Source organism: Agelaius tricolor, unplaced genomic scaffold (assembly GCF_023055355.1).
Source record: "Agelaius tricolor isolate 1412-34295 unplaced genomic scaffold, bAgeTri1.0.p SCAF_32, whole genome shotgun sequence".
Classification (NCBI taxonomy): domain Eukaryota; kingdom Metazoa; phylum Chordata; class Aves; order Passeriformes; family Icteridae; genus Agelaius; species Agelaius tricolor.
Window position 1 is genome coordinate 6,193,918 of NW_027269292.1, and position 19,111 is coordinate 6,213,028.

The window sequence follows — 19,111 nt, forward strand, 5'->3', positions numbered from 1 at the left end:
GAGGAAACGCACAGAGATGGCTTGGGGGGCACTGGAGAAGGGCCAGAGGGGCTGAAGAGGATGCCCGAGCGCTGCAGAGCCTTTGGAGCTCAGCAAAGCCAGGGCAGAGGGGCTGGTGGCATCTGGATGAGGCGTGGCAAAGCATTTCCCACTGGCAGGGCCCTGGCACGCCAGGCTGGGCACTCACCATCTCCTCCAGCTGGTTCTGGATCTGCCTGTGCACCTCGGCCATCTGGAAGAGCACGTCCCCTGCAAGACAGCACAGGGAGGGCTTGAGGCACCCAGCCCAGGGGCACCCCAGGGCCGGGGCAGCTGCAAGGAGGGGTCCCCACAGACCTGGGGGCTCCCCTGTGCCCACCCTGGGGAGCTGCAGTGAGCTCACCTGGGACACTGGGACAGGCAGGCAAAGCTTGGGAGGCAGGGGGGAACCAGGAGCAGGAGCCCAAATCCAGGGGCAGCCCTGGCCCAGCACAGGGACAGGAACAGCCCTGGCACTCAGAGCAGGGATCCAGAACCAGAACCTGGACCAGGACCAGGATCAGAACCAAGACCAGGACCAGGATCAGAACCAGAACCCCAAATCCATGGGCAGCCCTTGCTCCTTTGGCCCAGGACAGGGACAGGGACAGCCCTGGCACTCAGAGCTGGGCACAGGGCACAGGCCTGAGCCCTGGGATCCCCACTGCAGCCATGGAATCCCAGCTCTGTTCTGCAGCCAAGCAATCCCAGCTCTGTTCTGGCACTTCCTTTGATTTTCCTGGTTTTTCCCTGCTGTGCAGCCCCACGCCCAGTGCTGTTCCTGCAGGAAGGGCTGTGGCCTGGCCCAGCAGCAGCCCAGACACACTCAGGAGCATCCTCCAGGAGCACCAAGAGCCCTGTCTGTGGGTCAGAGCAAGCCTGGGGACAGCCCAGCTCTGTCAGCTCTTCTCAGGGCTGCCTCTGGAAGCTTTTCCTCCCTGCATGGCAGGCTGCAGCTTCCCAGGAGGCTCCCGGCCTCTGTGGAGCTGTTTGTACATGAAAGGCAGCATCTCCCTGGGGTGAGGGAGCGAGGGGGACCCTCCCCCAGCACAGCTGGGCATGCAGGGCAGCCCCAGCCTGTCCCCGATGTCCCCCCATGTCCCTGGGCACATGGGCCATGTCCCAGCTGAGTGTCAGCACCCCCAGGTGACCAGGAACAACCTGCCTGTGCCCTCCTGCCTGCAGCAACCCCTGCTTTGCACCACACTCTGTGTCCCAAAGCCTTCTGCAAACACTAAAATCCCATGCTGGGCAGGCTCTGCCCCCTCTGCTGCAGTGCCAGACCTGGCTGTGGCAGGGCCACTGTCCCCTGTGCCCCCTGAGCTACAGCAGTGCCCAGGGTGCCTCACAAACAAAGGGAGGGGTGCCCAGGGTGCCCCACAAACAAAGATCTCACCCCAAAGCCAGCCCAGAGCTGCAGGGATGAGCCTAAACTGTGACTGCGCAGCAGGATTTGAACTGGATCCCCCAAAACACAATGTGAATTCCCAAAGGGCACCTCTGCCACCCCACACCTGCATGCTGTGCTTCACAAAACCCTGCAGGGCATGGGAGGCTGAGACATCTCACCCCAAAGCCAGAGCTGCAGAGGTGAGCCTAAACTGTGACTGAGCAGCAGGATTTGAACTGAATCCCCCAAAACACAGTGTGAATTCCCACAGAGAATGGGAACCCACTCTGCCACCCCACACCTGCACACTGTGAGCTGCTTCACAGAACCCTACAGACGATGGGAGACTGAACATCCCACCCCAAAGCCAGCCCAGAGCTGCTAAACTGTGGCTGAGGGACACCATGGCAGCTGGGAAGCCTCCACAGCCCAAAATCCGCTTTGGAAAAGAGCCTGTGGCACTGTGCCAGGGTGAGATGGTGGGGCACCAGCCCGGCTGTGTCCCAGCCCTGGCAGCAGCAGGGCCACCCACGGCAGGGCCGCTCCCATCAGCTGCCACAGGGATCTGAGCATTAACCCCTGAAGGGCAGCAGGACAGGGCTCAGGCCTCCTGGGAGCTGCCAAAACACATATCCTGCAGGTGGGGAACCCCACTCGGGGTACACAGAGAGGCCAGCATGGGGAGGAGGAGGAGGAGGAGGAGGAGGAGCTGCTCGGGGCTGACTCACAGTATCGCCCTGGGAGAGCAACCACAGCGCTGCTGAGGGCCCTGCCCTGCCACACCCACCCACCGCGGGCAAACAGGTTGTTCCACATCCCTGCTGGCACCAGCACAGCCGGCTTTGCCCCTGCACAGGGGGAAGCAGTGGCAGCTCAGCTCCCAGGGCTTTGCTCTGCAGCTCTCAGAGACTCGGGCTCATTTTCTGACCCCCCCTGTAAAACGGGCTGTGGGCCGTGTCTAATGGAAGCACCAAGGATGCGTTAATCAAGGAGCAAACAGCTCAGAGACAGAGGTGGGCAGGGGTGCAGCGGCCCAGGGTGTCCTGCAAGGGTGGCAGGAGGTGGTGCCCAGTGCCAGGGACCATCTCCCACCAGCAGCAGCACCCTGGCTACCCCAGGATCAGGGCCAGGACTTGGGCACATCCCCTAAACACCAGCCAGCACCAACCCTGCTCACACAGCACCTCGGTGCTGAGGACCTGACACAGCCAAACCTGAGGCAAACCCATCACAGGCAGAGGTGGCACCTGGGGCATGGTGCAAAGGTGGCCTCAGTGACCCTGAGGGCTCCTCCAGCCTGAGCAATCCCACTGGGAGCCCCTGCAGGGTGTTCTGTGCTCCCCCAGAGCAGCACAGCGAGCCCCAGGCTCAGAGCAGCCCCTTCCAGCCCTGAGCTGCAGGATCCAACTGTAAGCAGGGGGATGGAGACAGCAGGGAAACAACAACCAGCATGGGGAACAACAACCAGTGTGGGGAACAACAACCAGCGTGGGGGAACCATCAGTGTGGGGACACAATCAGCTTGGGGACACAATCACCTTGGGGGAACCATCAGCTTGGGGACACAATCACCTTGGGGGAACCATCAGCTTGGGGGAACCACCAGCTTCTCCTCTGCAGCTGACTCATCCCTTTCCTCTCCACCAGGGTTTCACTTCTGCCAGCCCAGAGGACTGGGCCATGTGCTGATAACTCATCAGCCCCGCCTGGCACTGCCCGAGGTGATTTTCCTTTGTTTATGAACACATCAGGTAAAGGGAGCAGCAGCAGCTTCCCAAGGCACCCTGGCTGGGGCTCCCACTCGGGCTGGGCAGTGGCCACTGAGCCTTCCAGCAGGGAGACAGCACTGGGATGCACCCCTGGCATGTTCTGTGCCCCCCACAGCCCCCCTGGATGGGGCCAGGGCTGGGTCTGTGCCAGGATGCACAGCCCAGCAAGTGCCCAGGAGCTGTGCTGGTGGCACTGGTTAATTCAGAGCTGTACTGGTGGCACTGGTTAATTCAGAGCTGTGGCTGGGGCTGTGCTGGTGGCACTGGTTGATTCAGAGCTGTGTGAGGAGCTGTACTGGTGGCACTGGTTGATTCAGAGCTGTGTGAGGAGCTGTGCTGGTGACACTGGTTAATTCAGAGCTGTGGCAGGGGTTGTGCTGGTGGCACTGGTTAATTCAGGGCTGTACTGGTTGATTCACAGCTGTACTGGTGGCACTGGTTGATTCAGGGCTGTATTGGTGGCACTGGTTGATTCAGGGCTGTACTGGTTGATTCAGGGCTGTATTTGTGGCACTGGTTAATTCAGAGCTGTACTGGTTGATTCAGGGCTGTATTTGTGGCACTGGTTAATTCAGAGCTGTACTGGTTAATTCAAAGCTGTATTTGTGGCACTGGTTGATTCAGGGCTGTGCTGGTTAATTCAGAGCTGTATTTGTGGCACTGGTTAATTCAGGGCTGTACTGGTTAATTCAGAGCTGTGCTGGTTAATTCAGGGCTGTATTTGTGGCACTGGCTGATTCAGATGCCCCCCAGCATCCCTGCAGGACCCCCCCAGCACGGGGCCAGGGCAGGTGGGGACCCTGGGAGCTGTCACCATCAGCAGGGAAGGTGACACCCAGACCTTGCACACCTCTGCCACACGCTGGGAGCCCCAGCCAGGCCACATGGGCCTCACAGATGCTCATTCACAGCCCTCCTCCTCCTCCTCCTCCTACCAACACAGGTGGTGAGAACCAGCCTGGGCTGTCTGCTCCTCATGGCAGGGATGGAGGCAGCAGAAAAACCCTTCCCAAGGCAGCAGAAGGCTGGAAAAGCCCTTCCCAAGGCAGCAGAGTCTTTCAGAGGCTGGAAAAGCCCTTCCCAAGGCAGCAGAGTCTTTCAGAAGTGTCTCTGCACCCTCATTCCTGCAGCTCCCCTTCCTCCAGCAGCACAAGCTGTCACCCACAAGGTGTTAGGTGCCTTGTTAAGCCCAAATTTAAAGGATCCCCAAAAGGAGCTCATCTCCACAGCAGGGACACTGCCACAAACCACAGGAAAATATTTCCTAGAGCTCTGTGTCCTCCTGGGCACTGCCCTGACTGGTCCCAGTGGGCACCAAACCCCAGCCCCAGCAGTCCCTGAGCCCCCTCAGGGCTGCAGGGTGACCTTGGGCACCTGTGGGATCCATCTCCACCCCTACCCACACCTATGGGATCCATCTCCACCCCATCCACCCCTGTGGGATCCATCTCCACCCCTGTCCACACCCTGCAGGTGTGGACATCCCCGACTCCAATTACCAGATTAACCCCTGCTCCTGAAGGATCTGGTGCAGCACAAAGCCCCTGAGCTGCCAGGAGCAGGGCAGAGCCTGGAGCCAGGGATGGCCCTGAATCCATGGAAATGTCCCAGGCCAGGCTGGACAGGGCTTGGAGCGCCCGGGGACAGTGGAAGGTGTCCCTGGGCATGGCAGGGGTGGGGCTGGATGAGCTGTGAAATCTCACCCAAGCCATTAAGGTGCCACATCCCGATTTTACTGTGGAAATCAAAAGCCATTATGTGCCAGGGGCTCCTGTCAGCTCAACAATGGCTCGGTAATTGCTGCCCTTTCACAGCCTGGTGTGTCACCCAGGGCAGCTTCACCCTCCCCAGTGCTGAGCAAAATGCACCTCCCAAAATGCAGCCCCAGCCCGGAGGAGCTGCCCAGCCCCAGATCCCGGGGGAAACGCTCCAGCTCTGCTCTGCAGCAGAAGAAAATCCCTCCCCATGACTTTGCCATGGCCCAGTTTTCAAGAAGGACAAAAGAAATGACATTTTGAGCAGCATCCAAGGGACCCAGGCAGGAGCTGGGCAAGGGCCAAAGTCACCTGAGGACTCGTGCAGGAGGCTGGAGCTGTTGGAAGGGGCAGACACAGGCTCCTCATTTCAGATTATCCTCCCCAAAACCACCACAAGCAAGGGATGAAGAACAGCCCAGGGAGCCCCTCAAGGGCACAGAGCCCATCCCAAACACCAGGGCCTGGCCAGCAGGGAACTGCACTGGGCAGACTGGCTCCTGCTGCTCTGGGACAATGACAGCTCCACTGGGGTTGGGGACACCCCAATCCCCAGCTCTGCCCACCCCAAAGCCCAGCAGACACTGCTCCCGCTGCTCTGGGACAATGACAGCTCCACTGGGGTTGGGGACACCCCAATCCCCAGCTCTGCCCACCCCAAAGCCCAGCAGACACTGCTCCTGCTGCTCTGGGACAATGACAGCTCCAGCCTGAGCTCCATGGGGCTGGGGACACCCCAATCCCCAGCTCTGCCCACCCCAAAGCCCAGCCAGCCCCAGCAGACACTGCAGCTGGGCCTGAGCCCCCAGAGCCGATTACAGCTCCAGGGCATTACTGCTGTTCTTGCTGCCACCCTTCCTTTCCCACACAGGATTATCCTGTCTGCACACAGCTCCCAAAATCTGATGGGGAATTCAGGAAATGCCCCGTGCTGGGCAGGGGCTGAGCTCCAGAGGGCTCCCTGTCCCAGGAGAGAGACCTGCAGGTGTCCCCCTGCCTTGGGACAGGTCCTGGGCCAAAGGGACACCAGGGACCAGCGCCCAGCTCAGCACAGAGAGGGTCTGGAGGGAAAACAACCATCTCATGTTTTCTCCCATGCAGGCTGGGAACATGAGCTGCAATCCTGACAGAGCACCCACAGGCCTGGCTGACACCTTCACAGAATCACAGAATAATGAGGTTGGCAGAGACCTCTGAGATCACCGAGCCCAACCTGTGCCCTGACACCTCAACCAGACTCCAGCACCAAGTGCCATGTCAGTCTTTTTTTAAACACATGTGTCAGCACAGAAAGTCTAAAATCCTCAGCATCCAGAGCTCCAACATCTGCTCTTTGGGCCACCCCAATCTCAGCCCCCCACTTCTCCCTCCAGCTCCATCCCAAGGCCCATCCCTGCCTTTCTGCCTGCCGGATTTAGGCAGAAAAGTGCAATTACACACTTCTAATCAACTGCACTGCCGTGATCTCAGTGCTACCAATCAATTGTGGGAGCCTTTTCCACAGCCTCAGGTCAAAATGCAGCTCTCCTGGGAGTCAGAGTGTGCCACAGAATCACAGAATAATGAGGCTGGAAGAGACCTCTGAGATCGAGTCCAACCTGTGCCCTGACACCTCAGCCAGACTCCAGCACCCAGTGCCATGTCCAGTGTTTATTTAAACACAGCCAGAGATGGTGATTCTGCCACCTCCCAGGGAAGAGCATTCCAGTGCTTTATTATTCTTTTGGTGAAAAATTGCTTCCTAATATCCAGCCTACACCTTCCCTTCTTGAAGCAGCTTTCCCTAAAAACTCATGGAAGAAAATCCCACTCAGGGAGGGAGCTGGGGACACACCATCAATGCAAGCAGCAATGGAGAGAATTCCTATTTATTGCTCTAAAATGATTTCCCCACATCCCTGGCAGTGCCCAAGGCCAGGCTGGAGCAACCTGGAACAGTGGGAGGTGTCCCTGCATGGCAGGGGTGGAATGGGATGGGTCTTAAGGTCCCCTCCATTAATGGAAGCAGCAATGGAGAGAATTCCTGTTTGTTGCTCTAAAATGAATTCCCATCCTTGGCAGTGTCCCAGGCCAGGTTGGGCAGAGCTTGGAGCAGCCTGGGACAGTGGGAGGTGTCCCTGCATGGCAGGGGTGGAATGGGATGGGTTTTGAGGTCCCCTCCATTAATGGAAGCAGCAATGAAGAGAATTCCTGTTTGTTGCTCTAAAATGAATTCCCCATCCCTGGCAGTGTCCCAGGCCAGGCTGGATGGGGTCTGGAGCACCTGGGACAGTGGGAGGTGTCCCTGCCATGGCAGGGCTGGCACTGGATGGGTTTTAAGGCCCCTCCCAGCCCACAGCAGCCTGGGGTGCTGTGAAATAGCCCAGAGCCCTCTGTGGCACTGCCAGCACTGCCAGCCCAGGCAGTGACAAGGCCAAGGCGTCCCCAGGAGAGGCTGCAGCCCTGGCCAGCCCAGCCCCAGCCCAGAGCAGCTCCCAGAGCAGCCCCAGCCCTGCTGACACATCTGCTGGGAGGGGGCTGTGGCCCAGCTGCTCTCAGCTGCAGCCAGAACTGTTATCTGCACTTTCTCCTGCCCGGGGCAGCTGCCACATCACAGCAAATATCAGCAGCATCAGCACAGGAGCCTCCCTGGGATGTGCCCACACCAGCAGGGGAGGGAGCAGCGATGTGGGAACACTTCACACCCCAAAATCCTCCAGCCACACACGGGGAGAGGGCACCAAGGACACCAAAACCCTGGTCTGGGTGAGGAAGCAGGGCCAGGGTGCCCAAAGCCAGGTGTGAAGTGTGAGCAGAGCTGGGGCTGCCCAGGCTCCCTGGCAGGAGGGCAGAGCTGCTGTGCTCAGCCCCAGAGCGCAGGGGCAGCTCCTCCAGGCTCTGCAGCACACAGGGCTCTTTGTTTTATTTATTAAACAGCAGCAGATCGCTCCAGGCAGCTCTAATCCAGCCTCGGTTTCCATAGACACTCGCTGCTTCCCCAGCACAGTTCCCAGGCAGCAGCAGCGGGGCTGGGGGAGCAGCTCTGACACCAAACCCAGAGCCCAGGGGCTGCTCCCGGCTCCTGCAGCCTTCAGAGCCCTTTCAGCTCCAGCTCGCTGTTAATTGCCTGCCCCGGAGAGATGCTTTAATGAGCACTTGGCCAGAGCTGCGGGAGGCATGGAGGGGGAGGAGGAGGAGGGGCTCACCTGGGACTGCACACACATCAGACCAAGGCCCAGAGCACTCCATGAGAGCCTTAACAAGGTGCAGCATCCCAGGGGGAGCTGGGAGGGTCACCCCAAACCGTGGAGAGAGCTGGGAGGGTCACCCCAAACCGTGGAGGGAGCTGGGAGGGTCCCCTCAGGCCATGGAGGGACCTGGAAGGATCCCCTCAAATTGTGGGGGGAGCTGGGAGGGTCCCCTCAAATTGTGGGGGGAGCTGGAAGGATCCCCTCAAATTGTGGGGGGAGCTGGGAGGGTCCCCTCAAACTGCGGGGGGAGCTGGGAGAGCCACCTCAGACCACGGGGGGAGCTGGGAGAGTCAGCTCGAACCATGGAGGGACCTGGGAGGGTCCCCTCAGACCATGAGGAGAGCTGGGAGGGTGACCTCAAACTATAGGGGAACCTGGGAGAGTCACCTCAAACCATGGGGGGACCTGGGAGGGTCCCTTCAGACCATAGGGGGAGCTTGGAGGGTCCCCCAAACCAGGGCTGTGAGAAGGGAGGACACAGGAGGACGCCTGGGCAAGAGGGAGGTTGGAAAGCAGCTGCCCTTTAAGAGATTTCCTGAGCAATGAGGGTGAGAAAGGGGAAGGAGGCAGCAGCAGCCACAGCTCGTGATGTTTGCCATGGACTGGGCAAACACAGAGCCCTGGCAGTGGGCACAGGGAGGCTCCAGCAGGGCAGAGCTGCTGCAGCCAGGGCACAATCCCAGCCCCACAGCACGGGGGGACCCCCAGCAGCCCCTCCAGAGGCCCCTGAGGGGCAGCTCAGCCCCAGCTCCCCGGCCAAAATCCGCTGCTTCCCCTTCTCCAAGCGAGAACAAACCACCACAAAACCACCCTGAGCCACAGCCCTGACACTCGGGGTACCAGGGGGTTTCCAGGCTGCACTAGCAGCACATCCAGAGGCACTGCAACCACTGAGGCACGGCAGGAGCAGCTCCACACTGAGCTCTGCTCCCCAGCAGCACCAAGATCTGTTTCACCCCTGGCAATCTCCAGAAATCTCCATTCAGCAGCAAATGGGGACTTACCCAATTCTTTTGATCCTTGGCTTTCACTGGCCAGCTCTCCCATCTTCACCAGAGCATCAAAGTACCCCTTGGCTGCATATGTCATGCCTAAAAAGCACCAAAATAATGAGGTTATGCTCTCCTTAAAGGCTGTTGGAACTTCTGGGGCACTGGGGAGACCGTGGACACTAAAATAGGCATTACCTCAAAGGGCTCAACCTCACGGGGAGGGAGCACACAACAAACAGAGGAAAGGCAGCGCAGGGAGCTGGAGCAGTGAGATTACAGGGTAATTCAGGATTAAAAAAGGTGCATGCAGGACTGTGGTGGTTTTCATTGCAGTGCAAGCATCAGGCTGCTGGGAGAAATCACTGCAGAATAATTGAATATCACAGACTTTCATTACAGCTCAGCCTTGTTTGTTGACATTCCAGCTCCACACTCGACTCTAATCAGATAAGCAGGGGGTTTCCTCTAATCACAGAACACGCTGTACAGCCCCAGCTCCAGCTTCCAGCGCTGCCTCTGCTCTGCCTCCTGGGCTCTGCACTTCCTCCAGCTGCCCCCAGCTCGGGATCCAGGGCAAGGATGAGCCAAGCCGAGTTAAAAATTACAGGAAGATCCCTGGCTGCACAGCAGGGATGTGGGAAAAGCACAAAGGCAGCGATCCCAGTGCTTATCCCAAAGTGCCACGGCTGGCGGGACAGGGACAAACAGCTCCACCTCCCCCAGGTAGTTAAACATGAGGAGAACAAACCAAACACACGGTCCCAAGGGTCAGCAGCTCTTCCCCCTGTCAGACCCTGCCTCTGCTGCCAGGAGGGAACCAGCAGGGAAAAGCAGCCCCAAATTATGAGCCCCGTTTTGCTGGGATGCCCTGGAATTTAGGGAAAGATGCTGCCTGTGGGGAGGGTGCCCTGTGCCCCTGGAATTTCAGGAAAGAAGGTGCCCTGTGCCCCAGGAATTTCTTTGCCCCTGGAATTTCTGTGCCCCTGGAATTTCTAGAAAGCTACTCCCTGTGAGAAGGGTGCCCTGTGCCCTTGGAATTTCTGTTCCCCTAGAATTTCTGGGAAGATGCTGCCTGTGGGGAGGGTGCCCTGTGCCCCTGGAATTGCAGGAAAGAGAGTGCCCTGTGCCCCTGGAGTGTCTGGAAAGCTGCTGCCTGTGTGCAGGGTGCCCTGTAACCCAGGAATTTCTGTGCTCCTGGAATTTCTGGGAAGAGGGAGCCCTGTGCCCTTGGAATTTCTGTTCCCCTGGAATTTCTGGGAAGCTGCTGCCTGTGGGGAGGGTGCCCTGTGCCCCCTCCCTGGGGATCAGAGGGCCCTGGGCAGTGGAGCTGGACGGGCACTGCCCTGTCACGCTGGGTGAGCCATTAAATCCCAGCTCAAAGCAGTGCCCAGCGCTGGCAGGACGCTGTGTCCGGGCACCTGGGAACAGGGGGAGGGCTCAAAAATCCCCCTGGGAACAGCCAGGAGCTCACCTGACCTGGGGCAGAGGAGAGGGAAGGGAAAGGAGGGGAAAGGGGAAAGGGGAAAGGGAGGAGCAGGATCCTCCCCAAAGGTCGGGTCCCAACCCTGACACTTCAGGCACCAAAGGGATTTCCCCCACCCCGGCTGAAGGTGATGACAGACTCGGCCCCACGGGCATTTTCACTGGGATTATTCCAAAATAAAACCCAGGAGACACGTGCAGCTCTGAAGGGAGCAGAGCCCTCCCTGGAAAAACACAGCTCTGGGTTGGGCAGAGCTTAAAGCTCCTTTAAACCCAGCTGAGGAGGGCCCAGGCAGTGCACAGAGCCAGTTTGAGTCAAAATAGTCCATTTTGGGGTTTAATCAGTTCCCAGCTTCCTTTTGATCACTTAAATCTACACCTCCCTAATGGCTCCCAATAGATCCTGCATTCCCAATCAAGAGCTGCCATCAAGACTTTTGGGCTTTTCCCTTCTCTTCATTCTTCTGGGCAATTTAAACATTTCAATAGCACCTCTTTAAGCAGAGCTTAAAACCTCAATTCTCAATACTTTAAACAAACATTTAAAGAACTGGTTGCAGATGTGTTTTGTTAACCTGCTGCCTCCCAGCATTTTCTCCCTGGAATCCCTCCTGCACCCATGGCCTTGCCCATCACCACCCTCCCACCCAGTTCCTTCCCCGTGGGAACAAGGAACTTTTCTACAAAAACGCAAAGATTTTCAACAGAAACCCCAAAGATTTTCAACAAAAACCCCAAAGATTTTCAACAAAAACCCCAAAGATTCTCCATCTTTCCCCCTCCCCAGCCTGGCAGCCCCAGTGTCACTTACTTGCTAAGGCTTTTTCATAGGTCTTCCCCATAGAAATGAAATTCCTGAGGCTGGGATTGAACTGCTCCATGATCGTCTAAAGGGGAGAGAACATGGCTGGGATTAGCAGGGGTGATGGGGAGTGGGGTGAACGGCTCCGTGCTCTGCTCTGTCCTGATAAACACAAAAAGAGAGCAAAAAAATCCTCCTAGCTCCCTGGAGAGGCCCCAGGATCCTCCACTGAGGAAGACCACGCTGGGTCAGAGCACACAAGGGACAGGAACAAGGAACAAGGGGGTTCTGCAGTGCCCCAGCACCAGCTGCTTCCCCAGGAGAGGAAAGTGAATGCCCCAACCAGAAAATTACCAGATACAGCAAAAACAACCATAATAGCAACTGTGAGTGGCTGTTTGGGGCAGCAGCAGCCCTCAGACCAGCAGGGAGGTGACCCAAGAGCTGGGGACGGTGGCAGGTGATGTCCCACCCCCAGGATGGCCACAGAGAGCAGCAGGGAGGGCTGGAGAGCAGAATCCCAAATGTGCAGCCAGGGTGGGGCAGAGCAGAGCCCCCAGGGATGGCACCAGGGTCCCTTGGCACTGCCCAGGGTGAGGGTGAGCCAGGATGGGGCAGGGCAGAGCCCCCAGCTCCTCTAAGCTGTGCCAGGGATGGCACCAGGATGGCACCAGGGTCCCTTGGCACTGCCCAGGATGGGGCAGAGCAGAACCCAGAGCCCCCAGCAGCCCTGAGCTGTGCCAGGGATGGCACCAGGATGGCACCAGGGTCCCCTGGCACTGCCCAGGGTGAGGGTCAGCGTGGACAGCGCTGCCTGAGCTCTCCTGCCTGGCCCCAAGGCCCTCAGCTCAGATGGGGGAAGGAATAATCGGCTCAGGAGAACAAGAGGGGCCCTGTGTGTGCACAGCCCTCCCTGCCAGGGCCCTCAGCCCCCACAGATCCCAGATCCTCATTCCCTCCCTGCTCCTCTGCATCCAGCCCGGCCCCAGGGCTGGTCCTGAGCCCCTGCCCCACCTTGGGGACACCCCCACACCGAGGTGCCCCCAGAGAATGGAGCCCAGAGCCTGAGGGGCCCTGAGGGGGGATGCACCATGGGCATTGCTGGGGAATGGGGCATTGCTGTGGGAATGGGGCATTGCTGGGGCATTCCTGGGGCATTCCTGTGGGAATGGGGCATTGCTGGGGCATCCCTGCTGGGAATGGGGCATTCCTGTGGGAACAGGGGCATTCCTGGGGGAGCAGGGGCATTCCTGGGGCATTCCTGTGAGAATGGGGCATTGCTGCTGGGGAATGGGGCATTGCTGCTGGGGAATCCTGCTGGGAATGGGGCATTCCTGGGGCATTCCTGTGGGAACAGGGGCAATCCTGCCAGGAATGGGGCATCCCTGGGGCATTCCTGCTGGGAATGGGGCATTCCTGGAGCAATCCTGTTGGGAATGGGGCATTCCTGTGGGAATGGGGCATCGCTGGGGAATTCCTGCTGGGAATGGGGCATCCCTGGGGCATTCCTGCTGGGAATGGGGCTCTGCACCCCCAGGCTGCTGGCAGAGCCCCAGCCCGGGCAGGGCAGGCAGACACTTACAGGGAATAAGCTGATTAAGCATCTGTCACCTCATCTCAGGCTGCCCCGACACTATAAAGCTCATTTTCTGCCCCAGGCATTTTTATCCCAGTTCCTGCTGCCCGGCCCTTGGCTCTGACAGCTGAATTTTCTCCCCAGGTGTGCAGGGCTCAGCCAGAGCCCTTTCAGGGCTCCTCTGGGCAGGAATCCGTGCGGGGCACAGCCAGAGGGGTGGCACCGCCCCGGTGCTGCTGCTTCAGGAGGGATCTGCTCGTCCTTCCAGGCTGAGGATGTCCCCAGAGCCTGTCCCCAGCAGGTCCCCGCAGCACCAGCCACAACTGCAAAGGGCAGGAGATGATTGACGAGGCTAATGAGGAGCTGCCCCACTAATTAAGGCTGCAGGCCAACACCAGGGCCCCTGGAAGCTGTTTTGGGGCAGCTCAGAGCACTTTGGTGGATGTGCTCAGCCTGAAAGGAGAAAAGTGGACCTGTAGCAACAGGCCAGGTGTTCTCCAGCGTGTAGGAGACAATTGCACAGCAGTTAATTAGCACTGGCAGGATTGCTCCATCCTGCCCACATCGGGTTTAACTCCAGTCCAAAATGCACCCGGGCTGTGCCACGGATCAGCCAGAGGCTGGCATCAATGGCCATGGCAGGGACAGGGACGATTCCCCTGCCCCACACTCAGGCTGAGCAAGAGTTAAGCAGCAGAAATGTTGGCAGAATTTCTGCAGGGAGGAGATTTTTGGGCGGTTTGCAGGTTCAGAGCAGTGTTTGTGTACGAGGACGTGCACAGGGATATGTAAATAGTGTGATTTTCTCAGCAGTGCCCGTGTAAACACATCATCCTGAGCATGAAACCCAGGGAATTGAGGATGGAACAGGATCCCCAGGCAAAGCACCGTCCAAAATCCAGCACATCTTGCCCAAAGCAGAGGGAATCAAAGCACAACCCTGCCCTGGCACTGCTCAGGGCAGGTCCTGCTCCCCACCGATCCACAGGAGACGTTTTAAAGCAACAAATAAAGAGATAAAATCCCCCAAAGGGGCTCGTGGGGCGGCTGAAGGAGCGGGAAGGTGACTCTGAGCTGGCCAAATAAAATCCAGCAGCCCCCAGGAGGAAGTTTGCTGAAAGTGAATGTTTTTAAAACATTGTCTGGAGCCTCCAACAAAAACAGCCTGGCAGGATGAGAGTGGTGACAAGGGCTCCTCACTGCACAGATAAAAATAGCCCTGTCCAAGCCCTGCTCTCACTCCAGGTGGGAAGGGAAGGTGACTCCAGAGCCTCCTCACCCCCTCCAGGTGAGAGCCCTGCCAAGGAGGAACAGTGGGGAATGAACCATGGGGTTTGTGCCATGGACGGGCTCAGCAGCATCACCCTCACACCAGGGATGTGCTGGAGCTGCTCCCCTGCCAACACAGGGCTCATCCAGGGCTGTGCCCCTCAGGAGGGGTGAGTCCAGCCTTGCAGGACACCAGCAGCAAAGGAAATATTCAGTGGCACTGAGGCAATGAAAGCAAATCTCATGTTCCCCAGATTTTTGCCCCCTCAGCAGCACCCACAAGTTGTTTGCCTTCCATGGGCTGCCTGGGCAGAGTTCAGAAAAACACAGACACAAAACCTGGCAGCCAAGGGTTGAAAGGGCTTTTCTTTGTTCCACGGAGCTGAATTCCCTGGGTAATACCACTCAGCTCCCCGGGATTGGCACGGCTTTGTTCAGCTGCCAAAAATGAAACTAATGCAAAGCACAAGGTCTCCAGGACACAGCCCTGCTCCCTGGGGTGGGGGAAGAGGCAGCACAAACAAGGTCCCTTTTCTGCCCTCTGAGCACACTCCAGCTACAGCCAGGATGCTCCAACCTGCAAATTAACCCATAAGGAAAAGTTTGGAATCAGGGGAAAGAATAAAACACCCCGAGCTGGAGGGAGCCCGCAAGGATCACAGAATTCCAGCTCCTCAGTCCTAAATTTAAGCCCTGCTCAAGCTGGAAGTGGCTCAGGCAAGTCCTGCTCAACAGCTGAAGGGCAGCATTCCCAACACATCCCTGGAAGGGCTCCAAACCCACACGGATGTGGCACCTGGGGACGTGGCTCAGCAGCACCGGGGCAATGGTTGGACCTGATGCACTCAGAGGGGTTTTCCAACCTTTTTAAGGATTTTGTGGCTCCCTGCAGGGCTGACCCGGTACAGGGCCCAGCCAGGGACTCCCTGGGTGACCATGATGATCCCTGGGTGACCCTGATGATCCCTGGGTGTCACCCATCCCTGGGTGACACTGATGATTCCCTGGGTGTCACCCATCCCTAGGTGACCACGAGGAGCAGGCTGGAGGGGCAGCACCAGGGGACTCTCACTGCCACTGCCACACTGCAGGAACAGCTCAGCCCCAAGGAAGTTTTGTGTCTAAATGGGTCAGCCCTGCTCCAGGAGCACTTTCATCATTTTGCTATCAATATTTAATGCCCAGCAAAGCCCAGTGCTGCCTCCTCCATCACAGCTTGTCCTGCCTGGCACCATCAGCAGCAGCCCTGGGGGTTTCAAGAGCCAAGTTTCTGTCAAGAAGGAGCCCAGGGAAAATCAGGGGGAAAAGTCAGGGAAAAATCCAGTCCCCATCTAAAAGCATTTAGTTTCTCCTGGCTGTCATGCCAGAGGACGAGGGGACACAAGTCTCAGAGCTCTGAACATCTTTGTGTTGGGGTCTGGGCTTGAGGAGAGCTGGGATGGGGATCCACAGGGGGCTCAGAGCCCCCAGCACTGTGGGAACACCCTCAGCACCCAGCCCTGGCCAGCCCTGCAAGGCTGGGCCATCCTCAAGTCCCCGGGGCTGGCGTCTCCCCCAAGGAGCCAGGAGGGTCCCCAAGAGGTGGCACCAGGGGCTGAGCCCCAGGCTGTGCCCAGAGGAGCTGCGTGCCCTGTGCCCTGCAACACGAGCAGCAGCACTGAAACCTTAACCAGGGCAGGCTCAGCACCACGGGCACCCGGGGCACAGCAGCACCCAGGGATCAGTACCAGGGGATGGGGAGCAGCACCCGGGGATTGGGAGCAGGAGATGGGAGCAGCACCCAGGGGATGGGGAGCAGCACCCAGGGGAAGGGGAGCAGCACCCAGGGGAAGGGGAGCAGGAGATGGGAGCAGCACCCCAGGGGACACTCTGGGGAGCAGCACCCTGATCCAGCAATGGGGACACCCTGGCCAGGCAGGAGCTGCTGCTCCCCAACACCTCTTTGCCCACCTGCCTGCAGGGGTCCCATCTCCAGGGAAGCCAGGAGGGCTCTCCCAGCCTGGCATGGATGGATGGAGCAGCGTTGCCAGCTCAGAGCCCTGGCAGTGCCCTGGGGTGCTCCCCACAGGTTTCCCAAGGCTGGGCTGCCTCAAGGCAGGGAGAACAGGGCATGGAATTTGGGGTGCCAGAGGCTGGCTCCTTCCTCCTGTGCCACACTCATCATCCCTGCACTCCAAACACACCAAACCAGCCACAGTTTCCCTCCTGAACCCCTTAAGGAAGAATTGCTCCCATCCCTCTGGACATGAGGAGAGGCTGTGGTGCCACAGGAACATCGATTAGAGCTGATGGGGAGCTAAGGACCCTCAGGAATTCTGTCCACGCCTTTCTGGACAATTGATTACAGCTGATGGGGAGCTAAGGACCCTCAAGAATTCTGTCCATGCCTTCCTGCACGACAATTCAGCCTGGAGTTCGGGGTGTCCTTAGGCAAACACCTCTTCAAAGGCAGAGCCACTCGCACAGCACCACTGCAAACCCATCTCCCGCATGGAAAAATGGCTTTAAAATGAAATGGAGGTTGGGCTGTAAACGGCAATAATCTCATCTGGCAGGAGGAGACAGATCTGTCTTTGGGGGAAGGAAGATTTGCCAGTCCCTGCTTTCTGCAAAAAGACAATCCTGAGCAGAGGCTGAGCGGGGAGGGAGCTGCCCATCCTCACCCTCATCCTCATCCTCACCCTCATCCTCGGGGCTCGGGGCAGAGCCCGGCCCAGCTGTGCCGCTACTCGGGGCTGCTGGCAGTGAATCAGCAGCGCCAAAGGTGGGATTACGTTGGCGGAAGGTGCCAGCAGCCTCCGTCTCCCTCTGTAATTACTCCCCGCGTGTAGGCAGCTGCCTGTAGTGGCAGCATCGGCTCGGGGGCGGCTGACAGCTCCTGCACCAGCTCATTAGCACAGTCACTCCCAGGGTGAGCGCTGCTTCTGCAAAACCACCACAATGGGCTCCCCAGCACAGCGCCTCGGGAAAGACGGAGCCGGGCATGGGCATGGGGATGGGCACGGGCATGGGCAGCTGCTGCTCCTGCCAACGCAAACCAAACCCGCCGGGATGGGCAAGGGGTACGGCAAGGATCGGGCACCCAGGGTGGGCAGGGGGAACGGCAAGGATCGGGCACCCAGGATGGGCAGGGGGCACGGCAAGGATCGGGCACCCGGAATGGGCAAGGGGCACGGCAAGGATCGGGCACCCAGAATGGGCAGGGAGCACGGCAAGGGTCGGGCACTCAGAGTGGGCAGGGGGCACGGCAAGGATCGGGCACCCGGAATGGGCAGGGGGCACGGCAAGGATCAGGCACCCAGAGTGGGCAGGGGGAACGGCAAGGATCGGGCACCCAGGATGGGCAGGGAGCACGGCAAGGATCGGGCACCCGGAATGGGCAAGGGGCACGGCAAGGGTCGGGCACACAGGGAAGGGCAGAGGGCACGGCAAGGATCGGGCACCCGGGATGGGCAGGGGGCACGGCAAGGATCGGGCACCCGGAATGGGCAAGGGGCACGGCAAGGATCGGGCACCCAGGGTGGGCAGGGAGCACGGCAAGGATCGGGCACCCCGGAATGGGCAGGGGGCACGGCAAGGATCGGGCACACCACAGGATGGGGCTCGGTGGCATCACTCCCCTCCCTGGGGTTGTCTCCTCCTGCCCATGGCAGCGTTCAGGCTCCTGCACAGGCCAAAGAAGCACCTGGGTAAGGGGATTGAGGCACTGGGATTGAGGCACTGGGACTGGTGTTGGAGTCAGACTCCAAAGCTCAAGGAGGCCCAGAACACCCCAGGTGGCCCCAGGGGTGGCTGAAGTCCTCAATGGAGCAGGGACACGCCAGGCTCCTGCAGGCACCACATGGCACACGCATCTCCAGAGGCCAGGAAAGCACCGCTGCCTTCAGAGCAGCCTCTGCCCACCACAGGAACCCAAGCAGAGCCAGGACCACCCTCCTGCAGCGCCCAGCACCGAGACGCTGATTCTGGGGGAACCCACGAGGTCTCCAGCAGCTCCATCTCCTGCATGTGGCTGCTCCCACCGGCATCCCAGGGAGCCGAGGAGCTCCCTGGTGATGGAGAGCCCCAGCCCCGGCTGTTGGCAGCCCGGGCACCCCTGCCCTGGGCTCTGCCCCGGAACAGCCGGGCCAGCAGCGGCCCCTCAGCCCCGGCTGCCTGGGGACGGGCTCCGCACGTGTCGGGACAGACGGACAGCCCTGGGCCGGGCCCGGGGTGACGGTGACCCGCGCCCCAAACCTGCCATTATCCCCGTGCTTCGAGGACTCCACACCTCAAACAACAACTGAGTCACGGCCGGGGCTGCTCCCAGCCCCTGTTTGCCCAGGCGGTGCCAGGGCACAGCGCCGGGTGCCAGCTCTGCCCCGGACCAAGGGCACGTCCGGGCACACCAGCTGCCGGCCAGGCTGCGAGGGAGCCCCGGGACCACAGCAAAATGCCACCAAGATTCAGAGCGACCAAGATTTTGGGTGCCCGAACAGCTGTTACACCCCAGAATCTCCAAAACCAACACTTCACAACTTCACCACCGCCTCGGTACTTTTTGTACTACATTCTTCTATCTTTTTTTTTCCATTTTTTTTTCTTTTCTTCCCTGCTCTGTGCTCCCAGGTAACTCAATCCAAGCCCTTAAATCACAGGAAATCGTGCAAGCTTCCCAGTTTAACAAACGACATCCTGCGTTACACGTTAGGCTACAGCAGTTTGATTACTCTTGCTCTCAAGACCCAGCCGAGCAGAAACCGCTTCCTTCGGGGGGGAACTCAAACCACGCAAATTCTTGCATTTTCTCAGGACACGGGGAGCGAAGCAGAGAGGAAAATCTGAGAATT

The 19,111-nt window shown here is 59.1% G+C and overlaps 1 protein-coding gene and 1 long non-coding RNA gene across 7 annotated transcripts in view; one reads left to right on the forward strand and one right to left on the reverse strand.

Annotated features, from left to right (window-relative positions):
• BAIAP2 (BAR/IMD domain containing adaptor protein 2) overlaps window positions 1-19,111 on the reverse strand; it is a 43,413-nt gene that overhangs the window by 23,719 nt on the left and 583 nt on the right. For all 6 annotated transcript variants that reach the window (XM_071451433.1, XM_071451430.1, XM_071451432.1 and 3 more), the window contains exons 2-4: window positions 11,447-11,522; window positions 9,166-9,252; window positions 188-249 (exon numbers count right to left, since the gene is read on the reverse strand). In XM_071451433.1, coding sequence (XP_071307534.1) covers window positions 188-249; window positions 9,166-9,252; window positions 11,447-11,522 — 225 coding nt within the window. The remainder of the gene's footprint in view (window positions 1-187; window positions 250-9,165; window positions 9,253-11,446; window positions 11,523-19,111) is intronic.
• LOC139602010 (uncharacterized) lies at window positions 8,101-14,044 on the forward strand. Its single transcript, XR_011683089.1, has 2 exons — window positions 8,101-8,174; window positions 13,827-14,044. It is a non-coding gene; the product is annotated as an uncharacterized lncRNA (long non-coding RNA).